Source organism: Cucurbita moschata, unplaced genomic scaffold (assembly GCF_002738365.1).
Source record: "Cucurbita moschata cultivar Rifu unplaced genomic scaffold, Cmos_1.0 Cmo_Scf00001, whole genome shotgun sequence".
Taxonomy (NCBI): Eukaryota; Viridiplantae; Streptophyta; class Magnoliopsida; order Cucurbitales; family Cucurbitaceae; genus Cucurbita; species Cucurbita moschata.
In genome coordinates, this window is record NW_019268517.1 from 6,130,902 (window position 1) to 6,142,390 (window position 11,489).

Sequence of the window (11,489 nt, forward strand, 5' to 3'; positions counted from 1 at the left end):
CATTCAAGACTTTCTCTTGATAACTTGATAGATTAAAATAGCACTAAAATAATCTTTTAAACGACAGACAAAATCAACTAAACTTTTAATTCATTCAAATGACGAAAATTGCTGATTACAAATCAATGCAAGTAATTAGCAGGCGGGAAGGTAAGGTTGTTTTATCGTCATTCAAGTGGAAGCAACTAAACTTGCAAGAGCATAACATATACAAGAGAGAGAGATTCACAATGCTTTCCCAAGGCAAGAGAAACTTTTGCAAGAAGGAATATTTGGCTAAAAGAAGAGCCTTCGACCTCGATTAAGCGTTGGTGATGCAGCAGCAGGCGATAAGTCGAGACGGAGGGGTGACGAGGCCTTGCTGCTTTTTTCTTGATCTCCTCCAGTCACTTTATCAATAAGTTTTGAAGCCCTGGGATCAGCTAACAGTATCTTCTGAAAGGACTGAGAGAACCCTGTTGCAATTATGGTTACATGGATTTCTCCGCTGTACCTATCATCCACAACTGCCCCAAATATTATGTTCGCTGATGGGTCTGCCAAACTTGTCACAACCTGCCAATTTTGTATCCCCAAACAAAAACATCAGTTTGTACTCAAACTCAAAACAATTCAAGAATCCATATAAGAAGTTCATAACCTGAGAGACTCTGTTCACTTCCTGAAGAGTTATGTCCTTTCCCCCCGTAATGTTATATACCACTCCTGTAGCTGACTGAATGGATGATCCTATCAAGGGAGCCAAAGTTGCTTGCTCAGCCGCCTCTTCTGCGCGATTTTTGCTGGAGGAAACGCCAACTCCGAGCATTGCAGTTCCCGAGTCTTTCATGACAGCTTTCACATCAGCAAAATCCACATTGACCAGCCCCGGAATCTAGAAAGTGAGGAAGCAAAGACTAAATAAACGATAGGCAACTAGTAATGACACAAATGCGTACTTTTCCTGATTGAATACCCGACTCTAAAACGTGATAAAAAAGATACATTTGGCATCAAAAGTTAACAACTAAAGCTACTTATAATATTTATATAGAACAACAAAGATCCCATGTTACATCTGTTTATTATGAGTTCTCTAACACTCCCCAAGGGACGGCATGGTTGCAAGTGGTCTCCGAGTAACACCTACCCAAAGATTCCATGTTCAAATCTTCAAGTGAACTTCATAAGGAAAACTCTTTTTAATATCTCTCAGGTCCAAACCCGTGGACAACTACAAGTATGTCCTGGGGTTGGCTCCAAATACCATGATATATATATATATACACACATAACAATATATTAACTAAATAATGGCCCAACAAATGGTGCGGCAAACGATGAAAATCGAAATGTCTAAAAGACTAATGAAGATCAACTTGATAGAAGCACACAAAGTTAGGACATATAATTTTGGCAACCATAAAAAATATCCCAAAGAATTGCGACTTATTTAGTGTCTTAGTCATACTTGTCGGGGCGTGTTGCTTTTAGCCGCATACCCATTCCAAACATTTTTACCTTGCTTTTATCATGTTTTTTATTCTAACATAGTTATTGATCTTTCACCATTTTTCATGTTTACACTTGGTCAAAGACAATTTACCTTAAAATGTACTATAAGGAGATACAACAAGTAGTCAAATCTTCTTACCTAGGTTATATGATATCAATGTTGTGCGGTCTCTTTTCACTTGCTAGCATATAACACCTACTTTCTTAAATTTCATTCCAAACTTTCTCTAACCCCATTTTCTAAAACTGTTTTCCAAAAACAAGGGGTAGAGGCTAAATTTCCATTTATGCCACTGACAACCCAGGTTTTAGTTGGCTGCCTTACTCCAAGGAAAGAGTAAGTGTCGCGCAATCATCGTGAGTCCAAAAAGAGTGATTGTGAGAGTTTGTATCAATGTCGAGTTGACTCATATAAGTGGAATCAATAAACATGTCCCCAACTAAGTAGTTGGGAAAGTCTTGTGTTGACCGATTGGTCGAGAACGTGGTAGCTGGCTGCCTAGACCGATGCCCATCCAAGAATTAATTTTGAGGGTTGAGCCCATAAAAGACAAAGCCACATGATCTAGTGGCTTCGAGCAGAGGAATAGATAGCTCAACGGGCTCTATTGCCCACTGGAGGAACGTGTCAAGGGTTTAGACAACTTCTAAAATCGATGATCTCAATCTTTTTAAAAATGTAAAGGTTGTCCTCAATGTGGAGAGAGCCGAAATGGCAAATATAAGCACAAGACTAAACCTCACTACGAGAGTGGAGTACCAAACCTCAATAGGAAGCAAGGTCCAATTTAACAAGGTGAAAATCTTGGAGCCTACACCCTTTTGTGGGATTCCACATGTCAATGTTCTAGAGAATTTTATCTATGACCTCGAACAATACTTTCGAGCCACCGTGGCAGAAAAAGCAAAGTTCAAGTGGACAATTAACTATACATCTAGCTGAAGATGCAAAATTGTGGTGGAGATCTAGGTACATGGATATCCAAGATGGTCAACATATCATAGACACTTCAGAGATATTAAAACAAGAGTTTCGTTCAGATAGAGATTGAGCAGGTGTAAGAAAAATACCGCGACGTCACACTAGAAAATCTACCTATAGTCTTGCCCCCACACAGAGAGATAGATCACGAAATTGAGTAACTACCGAGGGTAGGACTGCCTACCAAAAATGTGTATCGTAAGGCTTCACTGAAACAAGCCAAACTTAAAAGACAACCGGACAAATTGTTGACGAATGAAGAAATGGGTTGATCTAAAACAGATGAAGAAATGGGTTGATTTGAAAAGAAAACCACAAGAAAGCTGGAGACCAAGGGTTTATCAAGCTAAGACCAGAACAATTTTAGGTTCGAGGTAGCAGCGATCAATGACTGGCACGAAAATATGAAAGACTAGTAGAAGTCATTGAGAAGGTCTGTCTTCATAGATGAAGATTCACCCTATTATCCATGTAAGTAACTTGAAAGCATACCATCTCAATCAAGAGGACATGAGGCGCAATGAGGTGACACAACCTCCTGCCACAATGAAGAATACTGCTAGAAAAAATGAAAGAGATCCTAGGTGAAAGCACGCCATGAGTCAGTAACCCAAGAAGAGATGTACCGAAGTTCCTTGTAAACTGGAAGAGACTCCCTGATGCTAAAATCAGTTGGGAGCACATCGAAAACCTGAAGTCAATCACGGTTCACATTGTTGAGTTAGAGCAAAGTCGATTTACGGGAACATCGACCAGTTTAGTAGGGCAGGATACCATGATCATGCTTGTCCAATGACCGTTAACAATAGCCGCATGCCCATTGCAAATCTTTTACATTACGCCTGCCACAAGAGACCTCACTCTCTCTCTAGAGTGTTGATTCTCTTACAACCTTCCGTATACTCTTTATTGGTCCCTTTTAAATCATTGATTGAAGAGGGAAGCTCTAATTGCACCATCTTTGCATGCGGCAGGGTATTAAATCTAGAATTTTCTTGACAAAATCTAAATATAGTTTATATTCACCCATATTGGAGTTGGTTCCCCTTCTTTAGTTAGGGAGGACAAGGGATGTGAAGAGATGACCTCGCACAAGAATAATGGACTTTCTGAACATCCCTATCGTTTATTCAAGTTCATTGTAGACATGAACAATACCCACAGTAGACTCACTTATCTATAGACTGTAGACTTGTTCGACAACCCTATTTTTTTTTTATCAAACTTATCCACAGCTCTGACCAAATAACCCTTTTCTTCTTTCAAACTCATCCATTGATTGATAAAATAGCCCTAGTGAACAACCCTATCATTCTGTCTACTCATCCAGAGATGACCTTGAACAAGAATATCCGACTTTCGAACAACCCTATCGTTCTATCTCAAGTTCATTGTAGGCATGAACAAGCCCCCTCATAGACTCACTTATCTGTAGGCTGTAGACTTGTTGGACAACCCTATTTTTTGATCAAGCTCATCCACAGAATGACAAAATAACCATATTTTTCGGTCAAACTCATCCGTTAATTGATAAATAGCTCTACTGTTTGTCAAGCTCGACCATAGCTTGACAAAAAAAAAATAATAATAATAATAATAATTAATTAAATAAATAAGCCCTATTGCTCGGTCAAACTCATCCATAGATTGATAAAAATAACCCAATTGTTCTGTCAAGCTCGTCTTTATATTGATAAATAACCCAACTGTTCTGCCAAGCTCATCTTTAGATTTATAAAATAACCTTATAGTTCTGTAAAGCTCCACAACAGCTACTCCCCTTCAATATGTAAGACAAATATGTGAGTTTCAATAATAGAATCAATGGTACCCCTAGTCCTCTTACAATACTCTCCAACAAAAACACTCAAGATACCCTTTTATTTTGGGATTTTTTTTTTTTTTTTTTTTGAAACATTGAACTTGGGAAAAACTGTAAAATAGAGGGCATCAGCCACACGATTTCTCCCTACCCGTGGGCCATGGTAAAGACAGTCCTTGATTTTCGTCAAACTGAAAGATTGTAGCCACTCCCTACCTCCAAAGCAAATTAACAACTAATGAAGACCATCAGCAGGAGGCTACGGTTGAGGGGCAATCATAAGCATTAGTAATAACAACTAACAATCTGTCTCTCTCAAATTCTTACCCACTCATAAGAATCCATTTAATTCAGATTCACACATACATGAATGCTCAATCTCTCAACGCTAGCAACTTGGTGTAATACTTTGAGAGAGAGAGAGAGAGAGAGAGAGAGAAGAGAATTAAAATCACCCTCATGACTTCACCTAACATGGACCTTTAGCTTTCAATTTATCTCATCCTTAAGGGGAGCAATTCTTCTAATTCTTTCTATAAGCTCCATCTAATACTTCTAAATTCTTGACAACACTGTGTCCCCTTCTCCAATCCATCGAACTCCAAAGTAGATGTCTATTCTCGATCAGTATTTTTTTTTTCCGGGTAAGAAACCAATCAACCAAGAAAAAATGTGGAGGAAATATTTATGTATCACAAACAATTCTCACCGTAATTATATCAGAAATTCCTTGTACTCCTTGACGTAGAACATCATCAGCAAGAAGAAAAGCATCTTGAAGGGGTGTCTGTTCATCAGCAATATCAAGCAAGCGATCATTGGGGATTACTATAAGAGTGTCAACATTTTTCTGCAATTTTTCAATCGCCTCCAGCGCCTGACAAGAAGTAAACATTAAAATGTAATATATATTGAAGCCAAAATCTTTCACATAACTAAATGAAAATGGGTTTATCCTCCATGTTATCATAATGGAGTAATATTTCAAATATAACAGTTGTTCCAGGAAAACATAATGTAAAAACGGTAGCCAGCTCATTCTGCACCTTGCAACCAACCAACCAAAGCAACGGAAGGCCACCACTTATGTAGTCTATTACCATTTTTACCAAAGCAAAAAGAAACACCACATACTTTGATGCACACCACAGCAAAATTTTAAGGGTTCAATCACACATATTCTAAGAGAATCTGAACCCAAGGGGGAGGGAAGAAGCTAAATTCATTGTCTAAGGAAGTCAAAAAATAAATATGCAGTCATTTTAGAAAAGGAAGAAACCTACCTGCAAGGATCGTTTTCTCCCTTCAAAACTGAATGGATAAGTAACAACACCAACAGTCAGGTAACCTGCCTCCTTGGAAATCTGGGCAACAACTGGGGCCGCACCAGACCCAGTGCCTCCACCCATACCGGCCGTTATAAACACAAGATCAGAGCCCTTGAGAGCACTAGCTATCGCTTCTTTTGATTCTTCCGCCGCTTGTTCCCCTAAAAGTGGATTCCCACCAGTACCTGCATCTCTATCAAGAAACAAATCAACGAAAGTCGAAGACACAATAGGCATCACTACACAGGTCACAATGCTACTTAGTCACATAGAACAAAACCCCAAAAGGCCGAAAGAACCAAAAGAAAAAGGCGAAGTTCCTGACCTAGACCACGTGTCAGAAGCTCTCCAATTTGAAGTGGATTCTCAGCAGCAGTCTGTACTAGGGCTTGAGAATCCGTGTTTATGGCATAGAAATCAACACCCTAACACAAAACTCAATAACCATAGCCATCAGTCTCCATTGTACCCAACTGGGCAACCAATATTAATTTGGGCACACATTATATCGATAGTACAAACAGACAAACATATCGTTATACAAATGAATGGACTCAAAATTGACTGCAAAGCCACTCAAAGCATTCCCAGCTCCACAAAGTAATGAAGTTGGTTTGTGGATGCAATCAACGATTAAATGGGTGAATCTCTAACAATAACGGAATTCAGAGAATAAAAAAGCGCAAATCTACACGAACTTCCACTCTTATTTGCCCTCAAATTCGACACATTGAACCTCAAGGGAAGTCTATGCAATGCGAAGGGAAAACGCACCTTCAAACCGCTGCCAATCATGCGATTAACGGCATTGTTGCCGCCTCCACCAACTCCCACTACTTTAATCTTGGCGGACTCCATAGGAGAAAATGAGCAGCTAACAAAGCCAACATGGTGTCTTCGAGAGGGACATTTTCGGTTGCAATTAGAAGAGGAAGAGATCCAGGATGGCTTGTGATAGAACTGAGGGGGAATTGAAGAAGTTGATAGATTAGAGAGTTGAAATGCTGCCATAATCGGAGAGTTGATAGAGTTCCGAAAAGCGTGGAGTCCCCCAGAAAAATGGAAGACCGAGAGGAACAGGTGCAGGCTTTAGGGTTTTAGAAAAAGGGTAACGTCATTGAACGGAAGGAGTTGGAGGAGGCGAAACGCTATCATTTCCTTGTGAGAACTAAATCTTGTCCGTTTTTGTAGGCCAAATGCGAGCAAATTTTTGGATAATTTGTTGCATTTCTTTACATGAAATTTGAAAATAACGGATTTAATGTGAATATAGTTTTGGCTAACTAATAGAATATAATTTACCTATCATAAATTTTCTAATATTTTCGATCGAATTCTCGTGGCAGATGTTGTTTAACGTTGTTTAAGCTCCAAAGTGGCCTTTATATGGAGAGGCATGACATTGATCCATACATTTCATTGATTAGTCTTCGGCTCCACCCTTTTGGCTCCAAATCATCCTTCGCAAGTCTCTTTCGTCTCTAACACAATCTCTGTTTCTCTTTACCCGACATAGTCTCTCATTTTCTTTCCAATTGGCCCTTCATCCTTCATAAAAACCCTATCCTCAAGATCCTCACTAGCGCTCTCATTGGAAATATACAAAATCTCGACAAGCCCATCGACCTTCTACAGAGATTTACTCTCGAAATTCGGTCGTCGCACTGGACCTCTTCACCAACCAGGTCGCCGCCAGCCTCTTCGCAAAATCAGCTCATTTGCCCACTGTGGTGACTCTTCCGACTTCAACACCGCCTTCGTCTCTTACTCCGAAGGGCGTGGCTCCATCTCTGTCCATTAGAACTTCACCATTTGTTTTGGCATTGGCTACTTCTCCACTTGCTCGGCCTTCACTCATGACAATGGTGGTTATGTGAACAGAATCTCTAGATCTATCATTCCTGATGGTCTCTTTATTAGTTAGTTAAAATATACTCGAGACATTCTTACTCTGCTCAATAGCAAACCCGTCCACAAACTCCACTCCATCTCCGCCCCTCTCTTTCTTTCTTCGCCTAAAATACACCCCTGAGTCGGCATTCTTAGTTTCTTCTTTCTTCTTCCTCTATTGTTCCTCTCTTCTTTATAGCCACCATCGAACCCTCTCTCTATCTCTTGCCATCTTCTCATAATAGAGTAATTGCCCTAAATCTGAAGCCTCTACCTTGCATGCGTCTCTATAGTCCACACGAGATTTTCTATTTTCTCTCTAGTTTTTTTTTTTTTTTGTTCTATTTGCGACTTGACCAAGACCATCTCTCTCTAGTCTCCTTATTCTTCAGGTTTAGACATATTCTCGTCAGAGCCAAGGTAGCATCGTTGTTGACCGACGATCCCTCTGCAGTTTTTGCTGGCCAAGAAAATGCCGTGTCGCCGAGATATCTCCAACGAATGAGGTTACTGACATCTTCACAAAAAGTGTTTCCCGATCTCTCTTTGAATTTTTCAGATCCAAGTTTTACGTTCGTTCAAATCCGACGTGCAGGAGTATTAAGGGTATTTAGTCCTGAATTATAGTTTACCATATATCATATTTGATATTTTATTATAGGCAAATATCTAGATATTTGTCTCCCAGCCTACTCTAAGAATCATATTTGTTTTTTTATTATACGAAAATATCTTGTATACATTGATTGTTATTTCCATTTCATTTGTAATTTATTTGATGATTATAAATAGAGAATTTCACCACCATTTATGTGGGGTGATTTTAGCAAATATTCTCAGCATACATAGTAATTCTCTGCACGCGGTCATGCAGAACCCACTAGGTGATCTCATATACGTACCCCCTAAGTTTAACTACACGCTAGCACATGCTCACGCTGCAGAATACCAACGATAAGAACATAGTGCATATCATATCATGGTGTACTTGTTTGTACAAAATATATTTAAAAATTATTTCATGCTCGTGACATTCAACATGCATGAAGTTCCACATTTTCAAATCATCGTACATGGTTATGATTCACGTAGCACTTCCCTACTTTTCATGACATAACATTCCTATGAGACATACATACGTGTACATGGCATATTACTCATTCTTAACATAAATGATTCATCAAATGTTTCATAGGGGATAACGTAAATATGGTATCATAACATGCATGGATTAATATATTGGAATTACATGCCTCATAGAAAGTTCATAAATATTGCATCATACAAGTAACAACATATAAATAAGTCAGAGTAGGTGTTATTCATACAACATACAAATCACCTAACCTAGCCAAAAGACGTTTCAACAATATGATCACTTATTTGTAGGCTTATGCCAAAGTCACTAATTTTCTACATTAGTGTTCATTAGATCCCGCTTATCGAGATCTTATTATACTTATGGTACTCAATGACATCATAATTAAAATACCTCTAAGAAATTAAATCACTTTAACTCCTTAAATTTGATCGAAAAACGAAGTCACAACTATATTTGTAAGGTTTTGATAAGGAAAAAATGAAATCACAACTAAATAAGATGAAAAAACAGAAACAAACACAAATACTTAATATGGATATGCAGTTAAAATAAAGGCTAAAAAATACTCTTAACTATAAAAAAATTAAAAATTAAAAAAAACAAAAACTGTTTTTCGAATTCACGGAGAATTAATATCTTCTTGCTTGAACTTATTATTATTGGTTGATGTCGAGGATATTTAGCCCTAAGTTATGGTTTAATATGTATGTTATGGGCAAAATATCTTGTATCCATTTATTGCTTTTCCACTTGTTTTGTAATTTATTTGATTTTGTAAATGATTATAAACAAAGAACTTTTACCACCGTCTAGATGTGGTAGTTTTAGCAAATATTCTCAGGTTATTAGAGCCCATTCAGTTTAGCAACTTCGATTCTTCTTTTTCATGGCTTTTGAATTCTCTTCTCATCTTCTTTTCTACCACCCCTGCTGACTTTAGCGCCGTAGAGGCAGGCACCCGTCACCATGGTTGATATTTTATTCAAATTTTACTTTGGTGGATCGGTTTGGAAACCAAATTTTGTGTTGCACCCATCATTTTGCGACCTCTTTTGCAATTATCCCATTATGGTATATTATTATTATTTTTCTAAAATTTTCGTAAATTTTAGTCACTTTTAAATTTTTTTTTGGTCCTTTTGATATTCATTCTCTATGTTTAATTAGAAATCAAGAAGATTCATAAAGATAAAAAAAATATTCATTCTCTATGTTTAACGGTGTAAGTGTGAGTATGCATGATTAGGAGGTTTAAATCAAGAGATTGATTCACATATTAGAGATGTCCTTGCCAAAGGCTCGAATACCTACCGAGATAAAACTTAGTACTTTAAGCTATAAAGAAAACATCAGCTACGCTTAATACTCTAAATAATCATGAGATTCAATTACACAACTGAATCTTAATGCTCCCACAACAACTTAATCTTAATGCTCCCACAACATGATTAGCCTCAAGAACTAGTCCATATATTTTTTAAAATAAGAACTCAAGTTATAAACCGTTGAGATGTCCTTAAGAATTTAGTTTAGCAATTGTGAATGATATCACTAAAGCCGAGACTGCTTTCTATTCCCTTCAATATGTTAGTAGAATTATTAGGGACATTGGTTTCGAACTCGTAGTATTCTTGTCTCGATTGGTAGGCCTATGATAGAATATCATCGAGCTTGACCTAGATGATCTGACAAGATAGTATTTCAAGGTTCGACCATGTTTAGTCTCACTCTCGTATGTGGAAATGGTAAAAAACCTCTCAATAAGACATTTGTTCCATAAACTCACCTTGAAAGGAGCAAGGGATCACATAAATAGACTCCGTCAGTTGACTGGCACACGAATTGCTCCTCTAGATTTAGTGTAATGAAATGATCTTATAGATGGGTTGTAGTTAACCTTTCACAAATGATATTCAGGATCCATTCATGATGTCATATTATCGTTCATGTATTCAAATTTTTATGAGGTTGCACCTCTCAAATTCATGGATACCAATGATTTACATCTTAGGCAATGTAAGCTAGCTAAGTAAGATGAACAAAAAAGTTAGTTCACCTCAAAACTTCATAACTCAAATAGGTCATTCATGAGATTGTGTAGTAATATATTATGTGAACTATCTGTTAGGATTGCACAACTCACACACTCGATCTAGACGAAGAATATGAAAAACAAAAGATAGAAGATTCAAGGAGAAATATACATTGAACTCATAAGTAAGCATTAGACTCCACAACCTAACAAATCTCCCACTTGGAGACTGATCCAGTCAATCCAAAAATTCATTCTCAAAGGATTCTCCTCATCATCCATATGTTCATCGAATCACAATATCTATAGAAGCTACAAAAGACCAATCAAGTTTTCACACCATCTCTATTTTCCAACATCAACACATTTTTTTCAATATGTTTGCTAGATGCACCCTCTATCTTCTCAAAACACATAACACCTTCTTTCACTTACTTGTGAGTGAAACTGAATTGTCTTTGAATGATACATTGGATTTTTCACAAAATGTACGACACTTGTCTTATCTTAGCCCTCACTTAGTCAGTTAAGTGTCACTTCTATGTCACTACCTTGTCTATTTGCATATAGGGATCACAACATATTATCTTCATAGTATTGTTGTAGGGATCACAACATATTATCTTCATAGTATTGTTGTGACACTCTCTCCTACTTAAACTAGTCATTATCCTCGATGAATCTTCTAGGTGTACAATTGCATCATGTATTGTGATATTCTATCCCACTTAATCTTGGCATCATCCTAATGACGATCTAATAAGGATCACGGTGTTTCAAATGTTCCAACTATCACACAATCCAAGACCAAGAAGGTTCAACAAGCATTCTTTTTTCAT

The 11,489-nt window shown here is 37.6% G+C and overlaps 1 protein-coding gene across 1 annotated transcript; it reads right to left on the minus strand.

Annotated features, from left to right (window-relative positions):
* Positions 1-70: 70 nt before the first annotated feature.
* On the minus strand, positions 71-6,783 carry LOC111446186 (cell division protein FtsZ homolog 1, chloroplastic). The gene is made up of 6 exons (XM_023084897.1): positions 6,401-6,783; positions 5,952-6,051; positions 5,582-5,811; positions 5,008-5,175; positions 641-874; positions 71-555 (listed from the first exon to the last, which is right to left on the minus strand). The coding sequence occupies exons 1-6, from the start codon at positions 6,635-6,637 to the stop codon at positions 277-279; spliced, it is 1,248 nt and encodes a 415-aa protein (XP_022940665.1). The 5' UTR covers positions 6,638-6,783; the 3' UTR covers positions 71-276.
* Between the last annotated feature and the right edge of the window lie 4,706 nt (positions 6,784-11,489).

Coding starts and splice junctions, on each gene's coding strand:
- LOC111446186 (XM_023084897.1), bottom strand. CDS start 6,637: ATGGCAGCATTTCAACTCTCTAATCTATCAACTTCTTCAATTCCCCCT. Junction 6,052..6,400: donor TGATTGGCAGCGGTTTGAAG/GTGCGTTTTCCC, acceptor GTTTTGTGTTAG/GGTGTTGATTTCTATGCCAT. Junction 5,812..5,951: donor GCTTCTGACACGTGGTCTAG/GTCAGGAACTTC, acceptor ATAGAGATGCAG/GTACTGGTGGGAATCCACTT.